Source organism: Lissotriton vulgaris, chromosome 12 (genome assembly GCF_964263255.1).
Source record: "Lissotriton vulgaris chromosome 12, aLisVul1.2, whole genome shotgun sequence".
NCBI lineage: Eukaryota > Metazoa > Chordata > Amphibia > Caudata > Salamandridae > Lissotriton > Lissotriton vulgaris.
This window is the reverse complement of record NC_141700.1, coordinates 31,785,437-31,811,954: the sequence shown is the minus strand read 5'-3', so window position 1 is coordinate 31,811,954 and position 26,518 is coordinate 31,785,437. Positions and strand designations below refer to the sequence as shown.

Sequence of the window (26,518 nt, the reverse complement as noted above, 5' to 3'; positions counted from 1 at the left end):
CCAACGACATCACTGCTGCTGGTCTGGTTGCTCCAGACTGGCCCTTGCTTCCTTCTTGAAGAGAGGCACCCCGGGCCCTCCTGGTCCACTCCAGACGCCATTTTAGGTCCACCGCGTGGGCTTGAATTTGCCAAGGCTTTGTTGCCCAATCCTGGGTCCAGCGACGCCGACAGCTTCTATCTTCGTGGGACAGCTCGATCCTCCTTCCTGGTCGCCGACAACGCCTCCTGGTCCGTGAGATCTCCGAGCCCAGCGTCACCCACACGCCTTGTCGAGGTGGCTACCATCCGGTGCCCTCCTGGTGCCCACTGACTACTGGCTAATAGTCTCGAACTTGGTCCCCTCTGCTTTCAGGTGTCATCTTCCATCGATCCAGGCGTGGATCCACCGAACTTTCTTCACTGGTCGCCTGCCAGCAACTTCTTTCTTCCAGGCTCCTGGTCCGTCAACGAGGATTCCCGACGTCTTTTGAGTCCTATGCAGCTGCAGCCCCTGGGCTAGGTAACTTCGGCATTTCGGTGCCCCAGCATAGCCTCACTATCCAAGGGTCAGAATCTACTTTCGTTTTCTCCCTACCAGGTCGGGTTCGCCCGAGAACACTAACTTTGCAAATTCTAGCTACCATAGACTTTGTCCCGCATCTCGCGTGAGAGTGCACACACTGCACCCGAGTCCCCTGGGTCTCCTAGAAGTAATCTAACGATTCTATAGTCAAGTCCTAGCGATTCCAAAGCCTATTAGTACTGTACTTACCTGCTAGTAATTTCGCATTCCACTTTTCAAGTATATGGTTTTCCGTGCCCCTCGGGCATTTGTATATACTGTGCTAACTTAAGTATTTTTGTAAGAGTTTTGGTTTGTGCTTAGAACCCTGTCCTCATAAAGAGTACAGGGCTGTTGTGATTCTTAATAAATAACTGTTTATTTTCATAACACTTGTGTGGTGTCCTTTCACTTGGTGTTCAAGGGGTATATGTGGTATAACAGCTGGCTTAACACGCCCTCTCGAGTCTTTAGCCTTAGACTGCTCGTATCCATGCTACTAGGATAGCTGGTCTATAAGGTTGACTTACAACCAATCATCAATAAGGGTTGCTGGACTGATACATAGTGTTCACTAGAATAGTGACCACTGCATATCAGGCCACCTTCTCACAAGCCAGACTTGGTTTCATTGAGTAGACAATCAAGCGTGTCCACGGAGAGAGGGGGAAAAGAGTTTAAGGTACTCAAGAGAGTTGATACTGTCGGGGCAGGGTCTATAGGCCCTAGAGAGGGGTGCCCACTCATAAGCGATTTTTGTAGTTCCAGAGCTGAGTGTATATCAGATATTTTGGTCTGAAAGAAAGAGGCGATGTTATTGCAGAGCTCTTGGGACGCTATTACAGGATCAGGGGATTGAAGGGTTATGAGAGAGTCTACAACCCTAAAGAGCTCTTTAGGGGAGGGCAATGAGGTGGTCAGAGTCGTGAAGTGTTCTTGTTTGGCTTTGATAATTTCGGCCTTGTATTTTCTAAGCAAGATCTTATGAGCTTCCTTATCTTTTAGGTTCCATCCTGTATGCCAGAGCCGCTCCTGTCTCCTGACCTCCTGTCTGAGGAGTCTCAGATGTTCCGAGAACCAAGGAGCTGAGGGCCTTTTTCTGGTACGTCGGCAGAGTTGTAGGGGGGCTAGTTCGTCTAGAGCTTCTGTCATGGTACTATCAAACTGCGTTGCAGCTGAGGGGGCACTTTCCTCCTGAGAGGGGCACCATTTAGATGCCCACTTGGAGAGGGAGCTATTCGAAATGGCTTTGTAGTTCCTACGAAGTTCCTGTTTGCTCGGAATGTTAGGGGGCAAAGGTGTACTGGGATACCTAAGTAGGAATGGGACGGCCATATGATCAGACCAAGACAGATGGATGGATTCCTCAATCGATATCCTCACATCGTTGGTAAAAATGCCGTCGAGCGTATGACCCGCTTGGTGAGTGGTGCCTTTGACCAACTGGTTAAAGCCACAAGCTGACATAGTGTCCAGCAGTGAGATGGTATATTTATTGTCGGACCTTTCTAAATGAAAGTTAAAGTCTCCTAGTATGGTGAAATCTTTTCGGCCGAAGAAGGGTTCAAGGACATGGAACAGCTGTTGTCCGAAATTGGAACGGGGGCCTGGGGGGCGGTATACCAAAATACCATTTAGGAGGGTTCTGTGGCCACTTTTTACAAATGACTCTGTTACTGATCTTGCGCGCCACAACCACAGCCTCGGGCCCTCAAGCGCCCTGGTCGCCATGGAGTGGGGTTGGGGAGGGGATTGGGTGTAGCGGCATGGGAAGCACAAAGCCAGCTAGTGTGCCCCATGTCCTCGACTGTGACCCACCGCGCCCTCGGACTGCCACGCGCGGCAACTAGTCGGCCAGCAATCGCCCAATAATTGCAGCCCCGTGGACCCTCTCCATTAATTTACCCAACGCGAGTTTGACCCACTGGTATTGACGCGCTCACCTAATACATATGTCCAGCTCCTGCTCCTGTGATAATGCGCCCAACCTAGAAGGGGGGGGCGCCATGACACTCCCGTCTAGGACACCCGCAACCGATCGGGGGTTCCCTTACAGCCCACGGCGAGGCCCGGACCTTCGCCTTGCGAAAAATAAAAAGGGGGGGGGGGTATTTGGCCGCTCTTGCACCCCAGTGTCTGCCCTTAATGCTGCACCGAACAGACTGCCAAACAAAGCATACGGCGCATGCAACTTTAGGTCTGGGAGGTTAGGACTATAACAAAGGCTGGCACCCGAAAAACCGAGTGAGCATCGCTCAAAACCCCAGGGGGGCCTACTCTTTCCCCAGAACCCGATGCTTCACATGAGCCCCCCCCCACCCCCCCACCCCCCATGGCAGACGTGCCATGACCCCTGTACCAACTGGTACTGCCCAGGGATGGGGCGGGGGGGAGGGGGCTTGCCGAGCTACACTCACCGGAGGATGATGACGCTCACTCACAAGCGCCAATCGGCACCTTCAGGCCCGGGGACAGCGATGAGGAGACGACGAGAAAACACGACCTCCTAGATGGCGAGTCGTGCAGCAAAGAGCAACATGCCGATACAAAAAAAAAAATACGCCCACAGCCGTATGACGTGGGCAAAAGCCTAAAATTCTTGGGAACGCCCACAAATCTGCTCCAGCATTGACGGACAGATCTCTGTTCCAATAGCTAGCCTCCATTTATGGAGCTAGCCAATGGAACAGTGGGGCAGGACTACACACACATACTCTAGACAAAAGATTTCGCCTGCGCGAAACGCTGCTTAGGCAGCTTTCGACAGGTGAAACCTAAAAAGGGAAGAGGGTGACTCGTATTCCAAACACGCAGTCTAGTGTAAAACCAACCAATCTGAGCTACAACCCTACAGTCAGTAGCCTGCAAAACGTTTGTCTAAGACTGAGTTTGCATCTAGTGTTGTAAGAAGAGGTTCCAGCAGAGCAGTGTACGCTCTACTGGCAAAGCTAAAGCCGTGAGCATAATCTATGTTAACAGGGATATTAGCAAGTTATCATAAAGTATTGCCTAGGAATTATCCACTTTTTTTAAATCCACAATTCTAACACAGAGACAAATGTGGACTGCCTTAATTATCAAGCTTGCTGCTCAAAATTTGACAACTCCCAGTAAAGTTATAGGCAGGATTAAAGTCACAGGATCTGGAGTGAAAGAAGAAAACTATTATTTTCAAGTGTAATCCATTTTTGGTCAGGAGCAAAATGTCCTCCAACTGAAACACAGATAGCAGAATCTGCTCATTTTGGCCCCACCTTTCAGCCATGTCAGAAAACTCAACTGATGTAGGAAGACATTTAGAAGCTCGCTTCTACCACCTTTGAACCTACCTAATTAGTTTGTTTCTGCTTGTGCAGCTGCATCATTCTTTGACGGAAAGAATCAAACGTATCTTCCTGCTTCACAATCACCTTGCCCAAGCCCTCCCCTCTTGAAGTTGTACCCCTGCAGAATAAATTGAAGAAAGAGTTAGGCAATTTAGAATCACATTCATAGACATGAGCAACTATGAAGAGAGGAGGGAAAGTATACAGTCAATATAACCCCAGACGCCCCCTGAACCTGGCACCCTCCTAACATTCCCACTCAAAGGGGAGAGGCAAATTTACACCCCCTCCAAGTATCAGTTCTAGAGACAACTTGAATCATGCAAGACCACTGCATGCAACACCATATCCTATAAAGTAGTTTCCTGAACACAATAACACACTCCAACTTACCCTTAAGTGGAAAAACCAAACTATGCAGCAATCGCTGTCCTTAATATCCCCCAAACGTTTACCATGTCCCCAAAGAACACACAGAAACCCGGAGCGACATCAAGACATTGCCAGAACATACACTTTGACCGGATCTTCGATCCCAGCGCCTTCAGATCCAAGGCCTTCGCTCTCCTTCCAGCCCATTTTACTGCGCATCTGGAAGCCCACATTCTTGTCAGTTAGTTTCTTGTTGGCGTGCTCCAAGTCTCTTTTTTCTGGTTTCTACATTGCAGAAAAAAAATAATTGGTAATCGCTTAGAAAACACATTACCTAAAACCCACAAAAGAAATCTACATATTATAAAAACAGGAAACCACTCCCGTTTTCATATTCACAAATGAAGCCAGGAACAGCCATCCTGTAACAAAACAAAAATAAAACCCCAGCAGGCGAATGACCAGACCTCAAAATAAGGAAACAAAACATCACCTTGAATTAGTTATATTATACAGTTCTAGTGGGTGGGATGGAAGAAAAAAAGCTATTGAAGTTTCCCAAAACCTGTTTTCATTCAAGGGCTTAAAAGGGAGTGAGTGGGATATGGCCATTGAAAGGCGTATTTGGCCAAGCCTGTGGCATGGCTCAGAGCAGTGGCATCACAAATCACTACAGAAGTAAACAACTCTGAAGGGGAGGAGAATGAGAACATGCAGAAAATGAACAACTCAATCTCCTTCCTCTCCGTTTGTTATTTATATTTTACGTAAGTGATCAAACAATAACCGAGGAAAAAACAGAATCAAATTGGCGTTTACTTTTTGCTGTGATCTTGGACATTAACCTAATAATAGAACATCAGGAAAAGCAGCATTACCTTCTTTTGTACTGGCCTTCCTTTTGGCCTTTCATGGGCAATCCTAACAGGATCATGAACTAGGGGAAAGAAAACATGAAGCCATTATTCTCCTACTGAGGAATCGCTAACGCAGATGCCATTTAGATTATCCCATAAGTAAATCAGAATACACTTCAGCTGTGGGGCCAGATTACTATATTACACCAAGAGAATTAAAAACCCAGGACTGATCTACAGCGCCTTTGATCTAGCACCTTCGCAGCACTCAACAGGTGAGCACAATATACTCCATGGTTATCTCAGGCTACAGTAGGGCAGGGTATTACAGACCGCATAGAATAAGTATTGCAAATCTTCAGACTACAGAGATGCCGCTAGTTCACAGTTATAACTATTACACAGAGTGAATAATAATTCCTTTATTCTTCATTATTAGTGCGACAGAAAAAAAGCAGCTCTTTGGGTTCAGCAGCCTGAGAGCCAGCAGCAGGAACTGACTGCAGGCAAACCACACACCAAGTGCCTACACCAATCAGATTTGTTTCAGGGCCCATGAAAAATGGCAGTCTGTAACCCCACCACTTCCCAACAAGTTACAACTAGAGATGGCGCAGGCTTGAAGTTTCAGTTTCATACTACGGTGCTGCCTGAAAAGGAAAGTAACTGTGTGTCCGCCAGCAGCAGCAGAAACCAAAAGGAAAACTGAGCAGGCAGCAGGTTACAAACAAACAAGCATTACAAATGCAATAGGTCAAGCCATAGTTGCTGCTTATTAATCTTATGCAAAAAGCAACCATTGACAAAGCCAATAGTCCTGACTTGTAGGTATGATGTGACTTGATGTATCATATATCTGGATGCAATGACTGGAACAGCAAAATACAAGTTGGTCTGTGCACTATGCTAAACACAGATTTTTACCTTACATGTTTTTAAGCTACAGCAGCTCTGCTGACCTGGCTCTCTGGCTCTAGAGCGGCTCTGCTGACCCGGTTCTCTGGCTCTAGAGCGGCTCTGCTGACCCGGTTCTCTGGCTCTACAGCAGCTCTGCTGACCTGCTTCTCTGCTGACCTGGTTCTCTGGCTCTACAGTAGCTCTGCTGACCTGGTTCTCTGGCTCGACAGCAGCTCTGCTGACCTGGTTCTCTGGCTCTACAGCAGCTCTGCTGACCTGGTTCTTTGGCTCTACAGCAGCTCTGCTGACCTGGTTCTCTGGCTCTACAGCAGCTCTGCTGACCTGGTTCTCTGGCTCTATAGCAGCTCTGCGGACCTGGTTCTCTGGCTCTACAGCAGCTCTTCTGACCTGGTTCTCTGGCTCTAGAGCAGCTCTGCTGACCTGGTTCTCTGGCGCTAGGGCGGCTCTGCTAACCTGGTTCTCTGGCTCTAGAGAGGCTCTGCTGACCTGGTTCTCTGCCTCTAGAGGGGCTCTGCTGACCTGGTTCTCTGGCTCTACAGCGGCTCTGCTGACCTGGTTCTCTGGCTCTACAGCGGCTCTGCTGACCCGGTTCTCTGGCTCTAGAACGGCTCATCTGACCTGGTTCTCTGGCTTTACAACAGCTCTGCTGACCTGGTTCTCTGGCTCTAGAGCAGCTCTGCTGACCTGGTTCTCTGGCTCTAGAGCGGTTCTGCTGACCTGGGTCGCTGACTCTAAAACCGCTCTGCTGACCTGGCACCATGTGGTCAGGAGTCCCAGATAAAGCCACTAAACAAATGGCAAAGCAAATAGGCCTTGTCTACGTAGAAAGTAAGTCAAGTCAAGTCAGAGAATTTGTATAGCGCACTACATACCCAGAGGGTCTCAAGGCGCTTAGACAGGGGAGGAGGATTAATTGTCAAATATCCACATTTTAAGTTGCTTTCTGAATGCTAGGTGGTTCTGGGTAAGGCGAAGGTAAGCGGGGAGTGAGTTCCATGTTTTAGCAGCCAGGTATGAGAAGGATCTGCCTCCCATGGTGGTCTTGTTGATGCGAGGTACAGTGGCGAGGGCTTGGCTGGAAGAACGCAGTTGGCGGGATGGGGTGTAGAAGGACAGTCGTGAGTTGAGGCAATCTGGTCCGATGTCGTAGAGTGATTTGTGTGCGTGGGTTAGTAGTCGGAAAGTGATCCTCTTATTGACGGGTAGCCAATGGAGGTCTTTAAGGTGACCAGAGATGTGTTCGTTTCGTGGGATGTCTGATATGATCCTGGCTGAGGCGTTTTGGATTCGTTGGAGTTTCTTCTGGAGTTTAGCGGTAGTGCCTGCGTAGAGGGTGTTTCCGTAGTCCAGTCGGCTCGTGACCAGAGCGTGGGTGACTGTTTTTCTTGTTTCGGTGGGGATCCAGCGAAATGTTTTTCTGAGCATGCGAAGAATGTTGAAGCAGGAAGAGGATACGGCGCTGACTTGTCTGTTCATTGAGAGTGAAGAATCCAGGATGACGCCTAGGTTCCGTGCGTGGTCTGTCGGGATGGGTGCTTTTCCGAGGGCTTCCGGCCACCAGGAGTCGTCCCATGCAGAGGGGGATGTTCCTAAGATGAGGACTTCTGTTTTGTCTGAGTTCAGTTTCAGACGGCTTTGTTTCATTCATTCGGCAACTTCTTTCATTCCTTCGTGTAGGTTGGTTTTGGCGGTGCTGGGGTCATTGGTGAGAGAAAGGATCAGTTGAGTGTCATCCGCGTAAGAGATGATGTTGAGGTTGTGTTGGCGGGCGATGGCCGCGAGGGGGCTCATGTATACGTTGAAGAGGGTGGGGCTGAGTGAGGATCCTTGTGGTACGCCACAGATGACTTCAGTGGCCTCAGACTTGAATGGTGGGAGGCGGACTCTCTGGGTTCTTCCTGTGAGGAACGAGGTGATCCATTCTAGTGCTTTTCCTTGGATTCCGATGTTTCTGAGGCGCTGTAAAAGGGTGCTGTGGCAGACTGTGTCGAATGCTGCAGAGAGGTCGAGGAGGATGAGGGCGACTGTCTCCATTGTCCAGTAGAGTTCGAATGTCGTCTGTTGCTGCGATGAGGGCGGTCTCAGTGCTGTGTTTTGCTCGGAAGCCAGATTGTGAGGAGTCGAGGGATTTGTTGGCTTCGAGGAAGGCGGCGAGCTGGTTGTTGACAGCTTTCTCGATGACTTTGGCCGGGAATGGAAGGAGCGAGATGGGGCGGTAATTTTTGAGTTCGGTGGGGTCCGCTGTGGGTTTTCAGGAGGGCGGTGAGTTTGGCGTGTTTCCAGTCTTCCGGGAAGGTGGCGGAGTTGAAGGAGCAGTTGATGACGTCTCGGAGGTGCGGTGCTATGATGAAGTCTGCTTTGTTGAAGATGTGGTGAGGACATGGGTCTGTGGGGGATCCTGAGTGGATGGAATTCATCAGGCGGATTGTGTCCTCAGTGGAGACTGGGTTCCAGATGTTAAGGGTGTTCACGGGGGGAGAATGTTTAGCCAATGGTCGGGTGGGTTGGTCTCCGGGTTGGTTGTCGAAGCTGTTGTGGATGTCTGCGATCTTGTTGTGGAAGAATGAGGCTAGGGAGTCGCAGAGGGCTTGAGAGGGGGTGATGTCGTTGGAGTTGGCTGAGGGATTGGTAAATTCCTTGACGATGTTGAAAAGTTCCTTGCTGTTGTGGCCGTTGTTGTCAAGTCGATCCTTGAATGCTGTTTTCTTGGCCTTTCGGATTAGTTGGTGGTGAGTGCGGGTGGCGTTTTTGAAGGCGTCCTTGGTGCTAGTGGTTGGGTCTTTTTTCCAGGCCTTTTCAAGGGAGCGGCAGAGTTTCTTGGACTTCTTAAGATCATCGTTGAACCATGAGGCCTATTTGCTGCCAGGTTTGCTTTGACGTTGAGTTGAGTTGAGTGGTGTAGACTGTGTAGAATGGAGTGGTGCAGTGTAGAGTGAAGTGGAGTAGATTAGAGAGGCGTAGAGCTCCTGCACAGGGTCCAAGATCCGAGCCGGACCGTTGGCTGGGGTCTGGCTCGCCTCATTGTTATTGTTGTTGTTATTGGTAGGTCTACTTATATAGCGCACGACTCACCCGGGGGTATCTCGGCGCTGCTTAGGGACAGACCTGAAACTACGAAATCAGACCATTCATACTTAAAATAGGTAAGCTTTTAGTGGTTTCCGAAATATACTGTGGGTGGAAATTTCACGCAGAGCAACAAATAGTTTCTTACCTGTCGGTGTAGTTTTGCAGCTTGAAGATCTTTCTGGATTTACTATGCTGGGCATTTTTCCGCGGTCTTGTGGTTGGGTCCGGAATCGTAGTCTTTTCTTTGTTTTTTTTTTTTCGTAGCCCAGGTGGGCGTCGACGTCCCACCTTTTGGTGTATTTCCAGTGACGTCAGCACGCTTCCTGCGGAAGCACCCACTCTTGGGCGCCATCTTCAGATTCTTTTTTCTCGTGTTTGTTCTGTTACCGCAGTAATGGCAATGTTCTAGTAAGTCATTCACCGCTTTAACCCTCAAGGTTTGTTTGTTCAAGTAATTGTCCATGTTTCAACCCCCTTCCTCTCCAGTCTCATCTTTCTGGCGGAGGTGGGTGGGTTCGCTAGTGAATCCAGAAAGATCTTCAAGCTGCAAAACTACACCGACAGGTAAGAAACTATTCGTTTTGCAGTGTGAATCTTTCTGGATTCACTATGCTGTGCATAGACTTTGTAGCGGTTTCTCATGTTTGTGGCGGCTGGGTGGAAGATGAGCGTTGGTTATTGAATATGTGTTGAAGCACCTTTTGTCCGACTTGTGCTTCCTTGTTCATCTGTATAATCACACAGTAGTGCTTTGTGAACGTGTGCACTGAAGCCCATGTTGCCGCCAGGCATATGTCCTGAATGGGTGTGTAGGCTAGGAAAGCTATTGTAGCTCCCTTTTTCCTGGTAGAGTGGGCCCGTGTCCCTCCTGCCAGTTCTTGTCCTGCCTGTTTGTGGCAGAATTGTATTGTCTGTGCGATCCATCTTGCAATTGTTCCTTTAGTTACTGGTCTTCCCATGAAACTTTTTGCGAAGGAAACAAAGAATTGCATTGTTTTCCTGTGTTCCTTTGTCCTTTCAATGTAGTGCATGACTGCCCTTCTGGCGTCTAGGGTGTGAAGAGTTTGTTCAGCGCTAGTTGTCGGTTTCTGGAAGAAACTTGGTATTTGTATGGTTTGATTCATGTGGAACCTTGATACCACCTTCGGCATGAAGTGAGGGTCCGTTCTCATTACCACCCTATCATTGTGAATTTGGATGTAGGGTTCCTGTAACGTTAGTGCCTGTAGTTCGCTTACCCTGCGCAGCGAGGTGATTGCTACCAGGAAAGCTGTTTTCATTGTTAGCCTCTCTAGAGATGCTTTGTGAATTGTTCAAAAGGATGTTTCATCAGTTCTGTTAGGACCAGGTTAAGGTTCCATGCAGGTGGTGGCACTCTTTGGATGCGCAATCCTCTTAGCTCCTTCCAGGAATCTTTTAACCACTTGTGAGGTGAAGAAACTCTTACACGTTTCCCCTCTTGTGTAAGCGACTATGGCTGCCAAGTGAACTCTCAAGGAGGATGAGCTTTGTTTCTTGTCTAGTAGGTGCGTGAGGTATCTTAGCACCGTTGAGTCCCTTTGCATCTTATTGTGCAGCTTCTCTCTCCTGCACCATAGAGTGAATCTCTTCCATTTCGATACATAGCACTTTCGTGTGCTGGGCCTTCGTGCCTCCCAAAGTACCCTCAGGGTGCTCTCTGGTAGTTTCAGATGCGCAAACTCTATGTCCTCAGGAGCCACGCTACCAGGCTCAGGCTCTCTGGCTCTGGGTGTAGCACCTGCCCGTTTTGCATGGAGAGCAGGTCTTTTATCCTTCCGAATCTGTGGGGTGCGGTCTGTGCCCTCTCCATGATCTGCGAATACTATGTCTGCCTGGCCCACTGCGGTGCGACCAGTATCAGTGTCATGTTGCTCGCTCTGCACTTGCTGAGGACCTTGTGCATCAGTGGTATCGGGGGAAAAGCGTAGGCAAATGTCCTCGACCAGTCTATCCATAGGGCATTCCCCAGGGACCCCTCCCCGGGCAGCCTGGATGCGAAGTTTCGGCATTTTGCATTTTGGCTTGTTGCAAATAGGTCCACCGACGGTGTCCCCCACCTGTCGAACAGCTTTCTCGTCTCCTGTGCATTGAGCTCCCATTCGTGGGTTGCCGATGTCTGTCTGCTGAGCCAATCTGCTTCTACGTTGTCCTTCCCTGGCAGATGTATGGCTAGCAGGTCTATGTTGAGAGGGATGACCCATGCCCATATCTCTTGTGTCAGCTTTGAAAGCGTGGCCGATTGTGTTCCACCCTGCTTGTTGATGTAGAACATCGCTGTCGTGTTGTCCGTCTGGATCAACACTCTCTGGCTGTACAGTTTTGTCTGGAAGGCTTTTATAGCGAGGAAAACTGTCTTCAACTCCAGGTAATTGATGTGTTTGATCGCATCTGCTGGTGTCCACAGACCCCTCACTCTGAGTTTCTTCATGTGAGCTCCCCATCCTTTCTGGGATGCATTGCGGTGATGGTCACCGTTGGCGGCGTTAGAGGCTTTCCCCTTGTCAAGTTCTCCTTGTTCGACCATGCCATTTCTTTCTGCACTGCGTGCGTTACAACCACTAGATCCTTACAACGACCTGTTGCTTGTGACCATTGTTCCTGTAACCACTCCTGTAAGGGTCTCATGTGCAGCCGCACATTTGGCACCAGGTGTATGCATGATGCCATCATGCCCATGATCTTGCTCGCTGTTCTCACTGTCCGAGCTTGCCCCCTCTGGTAGAGCTTCGTCTCCTTCACCAGTGCTACTGACCTCTTTTCGCTTGGGAACACCTTGCTCTGTACGGTGTCTATCTGAGCTCCCAGGAAGATTTTCCATTGAGGATTTCCCCCAGTGTATGGAGAATCCCAGGTCCATCAGTGTTCTTGTCACTCTCTGTGCATGCTCCTTGCACATCTGGTATGACCTTGCTTTTATTAGCCAGTCGTCCAGGTAAGGGTATACGTGTATTCCCTCCCTTCTTAGGTGTGCTGCGACTGTTGCTAGGCACTTTGTGAAGACCCTTGGCGCCGACTTTAGACCGAACGCTAGGGTTGTGAACTGATAGTGGTTTTCTCCTATGGCGAATCTGAGCAGATGTTTGTGACTTCTGTTCATTGGTATGTGTAGGTAGGCATCCTTTAGGTCTATGGTGACCATGAAGTCCCCTCCTTGCAATTGAGGAAGCACCTATTGTAGGGAGGTCATTTTGAATTTTTGCGTTCTTATGAATTTGTTTGAGAACCTTAGGTCCAGGATGGGTCTCGTTGTTTCGTCTACCTTTGGCACCAGGAAGTATGTTGAATACACTCCCCTGTCCCTTTCTCTGTAAGGTACTGGTTCTATGGCTTGTTTTTGCAGGAGCTCCCTTGCTTCCTCTTGAAGTAGCCGCAGCTCTTTCCTTGCTAGTTGCCTTCTTTTTGGCTTTCTGCTTGTTGGTGTCTTATCCAGTTCTATGAAGTATCTGAACTGTATGAGGTTTAGAACCCATTTGTCCGAAGTTATTGCCTTCCACTCCTGGAAGTAATGTTTTAGTCTTCCTCCCACTGGTCTCACATGTACGCAGGTGTTTAGTGTGCTTGACCCTTGCGTGTTGTCCTTGTGCCTCACCCTGGGAGTTCTTATTTGGGTGGGCACACTTTGCTTGACCAAGTCACTTGGCGGGGGGTTGCTGTCCTCCCCTCCTATTCTGGCCACGTCCATTGCCTCTCCCGCGAAAGGACTGGCCCCTCTGCTGGTATTGCCAGGACTGCTTCTGTTGTCCTTGCTGTGTTTGGCTCTCCGCCTGGTGGGCTTGTTGGAACACCTGGTGCGATGTTCCTGGCTGGTTACCACCCCTGCCGTTGGGCCTTCGAGATGGGGTGCCCCTTTTCGACCCTCTGAACTGCAATGCCCCCATGGACCTTGCTGTCTCATTACCTTTCTTTAGTTGACTGAGCTTTTCGTCTACTGGGGCCCCGAACAAGGTCTGTTCGTTGAACGGGCTGTTCAGGATGCTGTGTTTTACTTCTGGCTTGAAGCTTGACACCCTGAGCCAGGCTTGTCTTCTTTCTGTGATGCTAATCAAATGAGAAAGGATCACTCGTCCTGCACAACCTTAGGTATGCAGGAGGAACAGGGGATGTCCCAAATTAAAAGACCCTCATGCACGTGATGGGTATGGTGGTATCCTAGCGGTATATCTTGGTTCTCCACTGTCTAATCACGTGTGTGCATAATCATCAGGTCGTTCAGGTTATGCAGCCTCCACCAGGAGGTTCTTACCCAAGGTTGAAGCAGTAGTGAGCCAGTGATAAAGGGTCTTAAAAGGCCCGGAAAACCAGATAAAGAAAAGTTTTATTAGGTCTGGGTTCAGGTCTGGTAAACTCTGGATTGGTGCATCTTGTGAACTTGTCTATGAGCAATAGGTGCACTCAGAGTATTAGAGTAATAAATGGTGAGGGGGGAGGGAATTAAAAATTGGTCGACATGTTTCTGCCTCATTTGCCTTAATTAAGATTTACGGGCATTTATCAGGACCGTTAGTTGAGTAACGTGAAAAAAAGGGTGTAAATAATGTGCTCTCAAAACAAGTGATAAGAATTAGGGATATTAACCTGTTTCTTTGTAATTGAGGTCTCAATGTACCTGTAAGGGAATAAACACAATTGCTTTTCAACATACAAGGGAGGGGGTACAAAGGGACACACACCAAGCAGAAATCTGCTTAACACGTCTATCTATTGATAGACTTCATAACAACTAAAAATTGGCAATACTTCATAAACCGGCAGGAATATATGGCAATGTCAACTCTCTCTTCAACACTCCAAACTCATGCAGAGGGCTATAGCATGCTTAGAGATAGGTGATGCATGCATGTATTAACAACATACTTCTAGGTGTAGAGTAATTCTTAAGGTGGTTTCATCCCTTCAAAATTCGGTGATTGTGCACGCTGGTTGGTTCTTCTTATATTGTGCGAAATGACCAACACACATGTACACACCTTCTCTGATTCTTACGTTGAGGTCTAACTTGCGATATAATATGGTGCCTAATCACACGTGTTTGTTTTATAAAGTATGACCCTGACAGACCGTGGTCTGTTCTAGACACATTTGGGAATTTATGGTTACCTCGCGCGTATAGCTAACGCGCTCCAGTCGGTGGCTGAGCTTCAGGAGGACTAAAGAGAGAAAGCTTCAGTTAAGACTCAGTGTTGCAAGATACTTGCGGTTTCCAGCGTTCTCGTTTCTCCGGTCTCGCTACCTATTGCGTCCGATCCTGGCGCACTCTGTGTGCGCGCTGCTCTCGTCAACCCGGAAACAGTCAATTCTATTTCCGGGTCGGTATTTAGGGCGGTGGTTACATTGGCAAAGGATCTCATTGGTCCTTCCATGTGTTGCTATGGGAACCTAGGGAGTTTACTACTACCTTCTTGGAGAGTTCATTCACCGTATGAATAATTTATGGTATGATATTATTGTACGGCAAGGACAATGAGGTCATGGCTGGTACCATTTTCAGTAGTTATTTAGTGATATTATTACGATATTGGCGTTGTATTCTATCAACTTGGTGTTAAAGTGTAACGCAGCGTATAGAGCAATGTTAATTCTCGATGTTGAGGATTGTCGCGTCTTGTTTACGCATTATAGGTACAACGGAGACATAGTTTGATGTCTTGGTGTTTTCTCCGATGTTTAGGCTGGGACACAACGACGTGATGTAATGTCGAGGAACAGTGTTCAGTAGGTTGTTAGTGAGGGACAGGGTTCGGGACTATATTCATTTATTTCTCAGTGGGACATGGATTGTTCAGATCGAACAATGTGTCTTCATTTTCTAGTAGGGCTGAGCCAGGGGATGTTATCATTCAGCCCTTCACTGTCAGTTCTGAGCCTATGTACCCACCTTTGCTCCTTCCCAAAGAGGATCTTCTCAGCATTCCTGTCTCTATTGGGTAAAGTCTCAAGGATGACCCAATGTAGGTCTTGTGTTGTATGGCCCTTTTCTAGATAGTGATTGGCCATTTTCGTGGTACTCTTTCTGCATTTTACGTTGCTCCGATGTTCACAAAGTCTTTGTTTAGCTTTTCTGAATGTCATGCCGACATATCTAAGGTTGCAGGGGCAAGTGATCATATAGACCACGTGGCTATTATTACAATTTGTGTGGCTTCTCAGGGTCCATTTTCTGTGATGCCCATCATGAGCCTACTGGAGGTGTCAGCTCCGTCCAGAGCTGTCTTGATGCAAGAGTTTGCCATATTCTTCCCCTCTTGGACTAGGTTTTCAGCTCTGTCATTGAATTCCTGAGGCATTTCTTTATCAACTGGTCCAGTTCCTCCAGGATCTGGTACTGATTCCTGTTTAGCAGTGCGTTGGAATTGGCCATTCGCCAGTGCATCGCGGCATTCCTTTCAATTCTTCTCCCTACCAAGTCCATCCTCTTGCTCTCCTAGTCTGGAGGTGGCCCTGAGGTAGTAGGCACAGTAGTCCTTTTCCTTGCTGTGGCAGCAATGATTGAGTCAGCTGAGACCGTGCCCTGGAGATAGGGTGGGTCCTTGGATGAATGTTTATACTTCTTTTCAGTCCTTGGGGTGACTGCCTTGCATGTTGCAGGCTCCTTGAAGGCTTCTTTCCCTTGTGCCATGACACTTTCCAGCATTGGCAGGTACTGGCTCCTGGTCTGTGTGGAGAGCAATGTCTCTAGAAGGAAGTCAGCCTTCTGCTGCTCCTCGTCGAGTTTCACCTTGAAGACAGCTGCTGCATTCCTGATGACTGTGTTGTACACCCCAATGTCATCTGGCGGCGAGGGCCTCGAAGGATACGTGTCGACGCTTTCTTCAGGACTCTGTGTCGACGTCTTGCCAGTCTATCTCCTGAGTCTCCGAGGTCGCTGACCCGAGGAGCGTCCTGCGGTCGTCGTCCTCCTCATAGTAGTCGAAGGCGGCCTCGTCTTCGTCCGGTTCGTTGAATGCTTCGACGTTCTCCGACTGTTCCTAGACTTCCTCCTCTTCCTCCTCGACCCCCTCGGGCACCTGTGGCTTGGGCTTAGTCGGGATTATGAAGTCTTTCATCCTGGCGTCGAAATCCTTCTTTCGTTGCAGGATGTTTTCCATCTTGGCATTGAGACGCCTCTTCTTCACCATTTCGGCGGCCAGATCTGCGTCCAATGGTTCGGCCGGTCTCTTCGGGGAAAATTCGGCGCCGAACTTATTTTCGGCGTCGAAGGTTTTGGCGCCGAGCTGAGTTTTGGCGTCGAAGTCTTTTTCGGGTCCTTCTCCCTCAGCGTCGGACGCTCCTGTTTGGAGACGTTTTTTGATGGCTTTCGGCGCCGGCGCTTTCGGGGTTTTTCCCTCGATCTTTCGAGACTCAGGTTCTCTCAGGGCTTTAGGGGCCGTAGAGTCTCCTACCTTCTTTAGAGTCTTCGTAATATCGGTCTCTACAACCGCGTAGCCGTTGTCTTCGGCGGCGTTGTTGTCTTCTTCGTATGAAAATAGCCCCAGGTCTTGAAGGGATGGAGGCTGGCCCTTGCCCTGCATCGTGGCGTTGGCTACTCTCTGTCTCGCTCGAACTCGAAGAGTCTTCGGCGTCAAAGGCGGAGCAGGCGTTGCAGTCACTGCTCTCATGGTCTACCGGTAGGCAAAGGTTGCAAACCGGGTGCTGGTCCTTCTGCGCGTACTTGTGGTGGTAATTTGCGCAGAACTTGAAAGGAGTCTAGTACATCTCATGCGTTCAGGGGGCCCCCCTGCGCTCGCATTCCCTGATGGAATTCGAAGTTCTTGAACTTCCTTGCCTCCTTCGTCGCTGTTCTCGATGATGTAGTCTCCTGAAGTCCTCTCCAATGTTTTTTGTCAAAAAAGTGTGTATTTTTCTTCTTCTTTCTCCAAAAAAGTCTGGAGCCCTCTCGGGAAAGATCCAGACCCAACCGCCGAAAAAAGCATTTACAATGCAATAGGTCTCGAATTAGGAAAGTTTGAGCTATTCGTCTTGTAAATGACAATTTTTTTTATTTATGTGTTGGTTTTGAAAATAGCTAAATTAGTAGCTTTGTCATTTACAATAGCAATAGTTATAACTTTCGTAAACGTGACACCTATAGCATTTGTAATGCAAAATATGTTGTATTTACGTGACTTAGATGTATTGATATTACCAATAACAATGGCTTTTAATGTTTTTAAATAATTAATACTTAAATAAAAGTGATTGTAATATATAATGGCAATAGCTTAAACTTTTGTAAATAACTTCTGTGAAGATTATGTTCAGTGTATTTTATTGTGGCGAAAATCCAAGAACAGAAGTGAAATATTAACATCTTTTTGTGACATTTGTAATAAAGCTTGAACCATTGAGAGAACATATTTGAACCAGTTGTTGTTGAATGGTTGCGCAGATTGATGCTGGGGTGGCGCTGAGTGATGCTGTGGTGGTGCTGAGTGGTGATGTGATGGTGCTGAGTGGTGCTGTGGTAGTGCGGAGTGATGCTGTGGTAGTGCTGAGTGATGCGGGGATGGTGCTGAGTGATGCTGTGGTAGTGCTGAGTGATGCGGGGATGGTGCTGAGTGATGCTGGGATGGTGCTGAGTGATGCTGGGGTGGTGCTGAGTTGTGCTGTGTTGGTGCTGAGTGCTGCTGTGGTGGCGCTGAGTGATGCTGTGGTGGCGCTGAGTGATGCTGTGGTGGCGCTGAGTGATGCTGTGGTGGCGCTGAGTGATGCTGTGGTGGCGCTGAGTGATGCTGTGGTGGCGCTGAGTGATGCTGTGGTGGTGCTGAGTGATGCAGAGTGGTGCTGAGTGATGCAGAGTGGTGCTGAGTGATGCTGTGATGGCGCTGAGTGGTACTGTGATGATGCCGAGTGATGCTGTGATGGTGCTGAGTGATGCTGTGGTGGTGCTGAGTGGTGCTGTGGTGGTGCTGAGTGGTGATGAGTGGTGCTGAATGATGCTGTGGTGGTGCTGAGTGATGCTGTGGTAGTGCTGAGTGGTGCTGCCGAGTGGTGCTGAGTGATAATGTGGGGGTGCTGAGTGATGCTGTGGTGGTGCTGAGTGGTGATGTGATGGTGCTGAGTGATGCTGGGATGGTGCTGGGTGATGCTGTGGTGGTGCTGAGTGATGCTGTGGTGGTGCTGAGTGATGCTGTGGTGGCGCTGAGTGATGCTGTGGTGGCGCTGAGTGATGCTGTGGTGGCGCTGAGTGATGCTGTGGTGGCGCTGAGTGATGCTGTGGTGGCGCTGAGTGATGCTGTGGTGGCGCTGAGTGATGCTGTGGTGGCGCGGAGTGATGCTGTGGTGGCGCTGAGTGATGCTGTGGTGGCGCTGAGTGATGCTGTGGTGGCGCTGAGTGATGCTGTGGTGGCGCTGAGTGATGCTGTGGTGGCGCTGAGTGGTGCTGTGGTGGCGCTGAGTGGTGCTGTGGTGGCGCTGAGTGGTGCTGTGGTGGTGCTGAGTGATGCTGTGGTGGTGCTGTGGTGGTGCTGTGGTGGTGCTGAGTGGTGATGAGTGGTGCTGAATGATGCTGTGGTGGTGCTGTAATGGTGCTGAGTGATGCTGTGGTAGTGCTGAGTGGTGCTGCCGAGTGGTGCTGAGTGATAATGTGGGGGTGCTGAGTGATGTTGTGGTGGTGGTGCTGAGTGTTGATGTGGTGGTGCTGAGTGATGCTGTGGTAGCGCTGAGTGAAGCTGTGGTGGCACTGAGTGGTGCTGTGGTACTGCAGAGTGGTGCTGTGTTGGTGCTGAGTGGTGCTGAATGATGCTGTGGTGGTGCTGAGTGATGCTGTGGTGCTGCCGAGTGGTGCTGTGGTGGTGCTGTGGTAGTGCTGAGTGGTGCTGCCGAGTGGTGCTGTGGTGGTGCTGAGTGATGCTGTGGTGGCGCTGAGTGATGCTGTGGTGGCGCTGAGTGATGCTGTGGTGGCGCTGAGTGATGCTGTGGTGGCGCTGAGTGATGCTGTGGTGGCGCTGAGTGATGCTGTGGTGGTGCTGAGTGATAATGTGGTGGTGCTGAGTGATAATGTGGTGGTGCTGAGTGATGCGGAGTGATAATGTGGTGGTGCTGAGTGATAATGTGGTGGTGCTGAGTGATAATGTGGTGGTGCTGAGTGATGCTGAGTGATAATGTGGTGGTGCTGAGTGAAATGAAATGAAATTAAATGAATTTGTACTTGTAAAGACCACTTTTTACCCCAACCGGGGTTTCCTGGCGCTGTACGCATACCGCTGTGGAACCCTTCCTGGCTTTTCACTGTGAAATGTCCACTCCTGGACACCCCAAAGGTGAAGCCGGGCATCCCAGCGCTGTTGGAGCCGTTGTGGAGATTAAGCAAGCTATTGCCCAGAGTTGCAGAGTGGGACCCATGATTAGAATAGGAAAAGAGACGAGAATTATCAGGTCCGAGGAAATTGAGCCCAAGACCAACCGAGGCGGGAATTGAACCCTGGCCCCGGGCCAGACCTCTGCATCAGGGTCTGCCGCTCTAACCATTGACCCACACTTCTCCACTGAGTGATAATGTGGTGGTGCTGAGTAATGCTGGGTTAGCGCCGAGTGATGATGTGGCGATTCAGAGGGTAGAAAGGCACAAAAAGCAGTCTAACAGAGGGCAGAAGGGCAGAAAAACAAGGGATAAACAAGGTGCCAGTCCAAGGTTCACTTATCACAGACATTTGCTCTGACAGTCACCATGAATTTACACTGCCCTCTGGTGCCTGCATGCATTACATATTCAGCAACGGACCATCACTTGCCCTTTTTAGCGTTCATGACATAGCGTCATACATGGTGGTATTTATATATGTTATAGATATAGCGATCTGAAAAAGCAGTACGTAATATGTTGGCACTTTACAAAATAAATGTAGCTATGAAAGAGAGTGTGAGGAGTAAACAGAGAGCTAAATAGACTGGGACGGAACAGAGAGATGCCGACAGAAAATAACAAGATGCAGAGAGAGTGTCTGTGTGAATGTGTGATAGAGGGAGGGAGAGAAAAAGAAAAAAAACTAAAGACGAGAAAGGTAGAAGGAGAGAGAGACAGGAGAGGACAGAATAGGTAGTGGAAGAGAGAGATATCAATGGGCAATATGCCAATTGTAAATAGAGAGGGGAATACATGTGGGATATGCAGGACTGTTCTTTGTCACAAACACATGCTGACACAGTGCACACTGCGAGGTTGCTGGTGGAACTCCACCGCTGTATCACGACATCCTGAGGATATGGATGGACATTAGAAGATGACTAAGCACATTATAAGGCCCTCGGCTGGCTGAGGTGCACACTGTAAGCAAGGAGAGGGCTGGTACCAGTCCAACAAGATGTGAACAAACGTGGCTCACACAAACAACGCTTACTCTAAAGGCGCCAAGTTAGTTTCCCGCTGCTCGAGGGTGCTGCTTTCCAGATTGGACAACACCAGTAAAATGACAACACACTAAGTGCATCTTTGAGCCGAGGCTTCGCTAGTGCAGCTCGCCTAATTTAATAATGCATTATCCTTTAAAGAAAGCAGGTTTGGGCTCAGGGTTATTTTCATTGCAAAACGTGAATACTTTCCGCATAACTATAAAAACGCGCAAGATCATCGAAGAGGAGATGCAAATGAGAAGGCACGGACAACAGGCGGGAGGACGGGGTAGAGATGGCACGGAACAACGGGAGAAAGGGCGGGTGAAAAAAAGGCATGGGCAACGGGAGGGAGAGCGGGGGTGGGGTTAAGAAGGCATGGACAAATGCAAACAAGTACCATGTGAGGGAGCAGAGAAACCCAACCGGAAGACCAGGAAGGGAAGGTGAACCTGGGCATGGTAACAGCAGCAACAAAACACAGAACACACCTTCAAAACAAGCATTCGGACCATCACTTGCCCTTTTTAGCGTTCGTGACATAGCGTCATACATGGTGGTGTTTATATAGGTCATAGATATAGCGATCTGAAAAGGCAGTACGTAACATGTTGGAACTTTACAAAATAAACGTAGCTATGAAAGAAAGAGTGTGAGCAGTAAACAGAGAGGTAAATAGACTGGGATGGAACAGAGAGATGCCGAGAGAAAATAACGAGATGCAGAGAGAAGCCTTACACAACAAGTTCTTGGCATTGCTGTGATTAGGGGGGGGGGGAGAGAAATGCGGCTCGGAAGCAAATGGTAACGAGCGCGTGAATGAGAAGAGCGGCCATGGGAGGTGAAGTCTGAGAGTGCGTAGTGCAGGCGGGGGGGCGGGAAGCAGAGCCTTTGAAGTTTGTGTGGCTTTCATGTGGTGATGCGAGGCAGGGGAATAGAAGCGCGTTCACGAGACCACATGCACTGCTGGAAATCCGCACTTAGTTTAGCTCTTAGTTTCGCCCCAATAGTCTCGTCCTATCCATTCCTTGCGGAATGGGATAGGCGAGACCTAAAAAGAATCCGAAGATGGCGCCCAAGAGTGGGTGCTTCCGCAGGAAGCGTGCCGACATCACCGGAAATACACCAAAAGGTGGGACGTCGACGCCCACCTGGGCTACGAAAAAATAAAACAACAACAAAGAAAAGACTACGATTCCGGACCGACCACAAGACCGCGGAATAATGCACAGCATAGTGAATCCAGAAAGATTCATGCTGCAAAATAGGTACCTTATTCCAGTATCTTGGAGAAAGGTAAGAAAAAGCTTTACCCCCTGTACGACTGAGACGTACTGGATCTAAGATTTCGACAAGTTACATGTTTTGCGAGTTTAATTTGCAGATAGCAGGGATCTTTGCCTTTCAAGGCATTGTAAGTAAGATAGCAGATTTTGAAATATGATCGCTTCCTCAATGGTAGCCAGTGTAACTCTCTCAACAAGGGGCCAGAGGGAGAGCCAGCCGGGCGATTCAGAATCATTCTTGCCACAGTGTTCTGAATCACCTGTAGCCTAGCAAGCAAGGCCTCTCCTACTTCGGCCAGCAAAGCGTTCCCGTAATCCAATCTGCTAATCACCATGGCTTGAACCGGAGTTCTACGACCATTTATGGGCAGATAAGGAAAGATCCTGCGCAAAAGACGCAGGCTATAATAGCAAGAACTAGTTGTGGCAGCAATATGATCTTTCATTGTTAATGTCCAATCAAGTTTTAGCACTAGGTTTTTTACACATTGTTTGGGCACGGGTGCTGCTCCCAGCTGTTGGGGCCACCACTCCTCGGACCAAATAGTTAGGGTTCCCCCATTAGCATGACCAACGTTTTTTTCAGGGTTTAGTTGAAGGCAATTCTCCATCATTCAACTGGAGATAGGGATTTAGCAGAGTATGTTAGGCGGCTAGAATTGGAGCAATTTACCTCATTATGGCCAGCATTCCTGGCCTCAGAGCTCAGTCAGGCGCGGATGGGTGCAGACGGGCCTGCTTTAGGCGCGCCAGCGGCGCTGCCGCGTTAGCGCGAGATTTAAAACAGTTAAAAAAAAATTACAAGGACAAGATGTGCAAAGTGTGCAAATACGTTAAAGTTGGCTCCCGGCTTCCGCCTCAGGAGTCTCTAAGGCCTCACCCTGTTAAATTGTGGGCTCGTACAGCTCTACCAGCGAGTAGGAACAGGCAGCTGCTTTATCAAAGAGCTTGATCTGAATAAAACACAATTATCACTTCAAACTGTGGGCCCATGTGGTCACATCGGACAGAAAAAGCTACTAGATCCACACTGAAATCACGAGGTTGGTAGGAAGCGGGGGAGTTGATAAATAAAGGAGCATCTTTCTTTGGGAATCTATTTAGTAACATTTCTATTTCAAGTTGCTGATATAAGGTATGAGAACGAAATAATAGCAGAACAAAACTAGACTAGGACTCCATAAGTAAGAATAATGTTGGTCATTAAATAACATCCACAAATAATACGGCATGGCCTCTTATTGTAGGAGCATTGATTAAAATGCATATATATTCTATATTGCGTGCTGATAAATGAAAGTTCTTACCGTCACATGCAAAAACTGGAATGCCCAGTTTTATAACGTTTTGTAGAATCTGAGAGTTTAACTGTTCCCCAAAATGAAGTCACAATAGGTTGTTACTTTACGCTAAAGGACAAAACGGCCTTACGTTCAGCAAATACATTTTGCCATTAGTGCTGTTACAACAATAACAACAATCCACCAACTGAAAAAAAGTGCAGCTATTCCAGCAAACTTTACAGGTCTTGTGGTGGAATACTAAATCACAGTACTTCCTGTCAGACACTCTATTCCCAGAAGGCTCCATTTTGTAGTTTTTGAATACGGTTTTTTTACCGGAACTTTTGCAACGTGTAACTTTGATTCTTTCAATGAAGGGATTATTTATGCGCTTTGATGTCGCTTAAGTCACACGTTGTATTTTAAAACTGCATAATAAAGATACACAAGGCTGTGCATACATGGAAGTAATGTAATATACGACATAATGTGAGCAGCTAGCATACATGCGACACTCCCAATTTAGCTGGGAATCTTCTGATCTTTATCAAACCTAAAATGATGCAATATCAGATTTCTCCCTCTTAAAATTACCTTTACTTCAACTTTCCTCCTTCTTAGCTGGTGCCTTGCGCTGGCATGTGGGAATGCAACACTGCAAGCAAGAACAACCCTCAAGTCTGTGGCATTTCTATTAGGCTGGTTCTATTAGGCTGCCTTGTGCTGGGTGCGTGTCAAACAGACTGGGGCCGAATGCCGTCGATGCTTTACTAAATTGCCGTTACGTTCCTGCCTTCACACCATGTGGGTCCTAAAAAAATTAATAATACTGGGAAATAACTTTCAAGGGGGTGGGGGCGGGGCTAAGCATGTAGAGGGAGGCGACCCCCGGAGCTCCTCCGCGGCCGCCCTCCATAAACATCGATCCTGGCCAGCAATCCTGGAACCCAGCGCCACAGTCTGCGCATGAAGGTCCGGTGCCCCTTTTAAGAGGGTCGACGGAGCCTAGAAGGGCCTAGAAGGGCCGAAAATTGGGGTTCTTACCTCTCTCCCTGCTCGTGAGATCTGCAGGCGACAAGATGGCGCCCGCGACTGTCGAGGCTGGCGTCAGGCAGTAAGGGGATCCTTCGAGGCTGGCGGCAGCACTGGGGAAGCTGGAACCCAGCCGCTGGGACCGGAAGAAAGATTGCTGCTCCCGTTCACGATAGCGGTGAGGAGGTATCGCATGCCGGCGGGCGGGGGCCACCCAGCGACATCTGTTTCCCCCCAGCTGCCTGACCCTAAGATGGCGGCGCCCGGGACAGGCCGGACTTTTGCCATTTAGCGCGAAATCTCCTGCTGAGGGCCCTACGAGATCCCCACTAAGGACGGCGGAGGCCCCCGCATCGCCCTGGACCCAGCACCAAGAGCAGAACGAGGTCAGAAATGGGAAAAGCAGCCGAACCAACACGGACCCAGACGAACATCATTCTGCCTGACCCCCAAATGGCGCCCAAGTTGGGTCACCGCACTGAAAAAACATCTCTGTATTCCCTATCTGCCTGGGAGATAGAGGGGATTAAAGCACACATCCTCCTTCCACAGGACTTACAGGGTTAACCAATCCTGCTATTTCCACGCATTAGAATTAAGGTGGAAAAATTGTGCTGGGGGAATTTATGGCCTTGAGAAAATCCTTCAAAAAAACGAGGTTTCCTGAAGTTTGTCACGTGACATGACCAGTGCGAGCCACCTAAATCCATAATACTAGACTATCATCAAGCGCGGAGAGAAACTTGGGGACAGAGAGCTTACTTGGTTGCTGCTGGGATTGAGACCTCCGTCATGACTTCAAACAAAGTAGTTGTAAAGGGACAGCTGAAATTCCAGGAGCCTAGTCCCGACAGGTCGACGATTTCGAAGGGCTGGAAGAGGTCCCCCGCTACACGGTGGAGGAGGGCACTGGACATTCCAGGAGCCTAGTCCCGACAGCTCGACGACTTCGGAGGGCTTGAAGTGGTCCCCCGCTACACGGCGGAGGAGGGCACTGGACATCGAATGCTGTCTTATTTAAAGCGCTTTGATAACCTATTCGGTTCAAGTTACTGAAATGTGCAACGTAACTGATTCTATGTAAACTGCTGTGTTAACATGTAACGAAACTTGTGCTATGTAAAGCGCTCTGATAACCTAATCGGTTCAAGTTCGCGCTATAGAAAACTCTAAAAATAAATAAATAAAAATAATAAGTTGAAATGAAGGTCGAAGACTATATTTAAATAATACGTTTTTTTTACTACGTATATTGATGAAGCCTGCAAAGTAATAATGGGAAAGGAGGTCACGCCTTTTTCAGAAATGCATTTAATCCTGTGTAACTTAGAAACTCATTAACGCAACATGTTTAGTTTTGTTAATGTATATTTTGAAGTGTTTTGACATAGTTACACACAGAAAGACACTACATGGAAAAAATATGTGCCTAATTACAATGTTTTAGTTAAAAGCAACAAGAAATACACTCCAACCTTAGTTTCCGTTCCTGAACGGAAACAAGCGTTGATCTCTTATCTTTATGGGGCCATGTGTTTCTAACACATGGCCCCATAAAGATAAGAAAGTGCTTTGAGACAGCAGCAAAGCAGGCGAGCCAGTCTGGCTCGCAGGCCAAAGGGCGTCTACAGAAAACCCTCATTTCCAATGGCAGGCCACAGTTTAGCATAAACGGTGACGCCAGACAACGGAAATGAGGGGCAGGGCTTAAACCCCTCTTCTGAAATTCCTTGTAAACAATAAATCTCGCAGAGCGAGCTGCGCATGTGTGCAGCAACGCTAGGCGAGAAATAAAAATGTGGTCTCAGAGTGTGGGTGTATACATGTGAAAGTGGCAGAGTAAGCAAAAGTATAAATGAGTAAAACTTAAAGACAAAGTATGAGTAAAAGTGAGTTCAAAGGTGAATGAGAGCAAGTAAGGGAGGATTGTAGAGTGCAGAGTAACCATGAGTGAGTAGGACAATGTCTACGAGTGCGGGAATTTAAGCGAGCACAATTGAGAATGTATTAAATTTACAGTTGTCCCTGGCATACTGAAGGCAATTCGGGGCTTGGAGACAAAAACTGCTGAATCCTAGTGCTGGTATATACGAGGGAATTCGTAGCATAATAGCACAGGAAAAAACACTGGCACGCGGGAATTAAGCTTGGTACATATAAAACTTGCCACATGGGACAAAACATCAACACTGGAATACTGGAGATATTTGGTTCCACATGGAGCCTCATCCATGGAAAAAAAATTAGAACCAACACACTGGAAGTAGTTCTTCGTATATGGGGCACCTTTGACAAAATGCAGGTGCAGTCACTTTGTACGTAGTTTTAGGCATACGACCATTACATCTGGGAAGAAGGCAACCATGACAAAATGCTGGTAGCAATGGTCGCCATGGTATATGGAGAGCATCAATTACAAGCCTGCTACTGGACTACTGCATGTAATTTTTGGCGTATAGGAGCAATCCTAACAATGCTGTCCCGGGGACAATGTTTAGCAAATG

General features: G+C 48.4%; 1 protein-coding gene across 7 annotated transcripts in view; it reads right to left on the bottom strand.

Moving 5' to 3' along the window:
• LOC147673140 (uncharacterized) overlaps window positions 1-26,518 on the bottom strand; it is a 285,024-nt gene that overhangs the window by 140,876 nt on the left and 117,630 nt on the right. For all 7 annotated transcript variants that reach the window (XM_086946870.1, XM_086946874.1, XM_086946871.1 and 4 more), the window contains 3 exons: window positions 5,120-5,178; window positions 4,384-4,526; window positions 3,873-3,987 (listed from right to left, as the gene is read on the bottom strand). In XM_086946870.1, coding sequence (XP_086802996.1) covers window positions 3,873-3,987; window positions 4,384-4,526; window positions 5,120-5,178 — 317 coding nt within the window. The remainder of the gene's footprint in view (window positions 1-3,872; window positions 3,988-4,383; window positions 4,527-5,119; window positions 5,179-26,518) is intronic.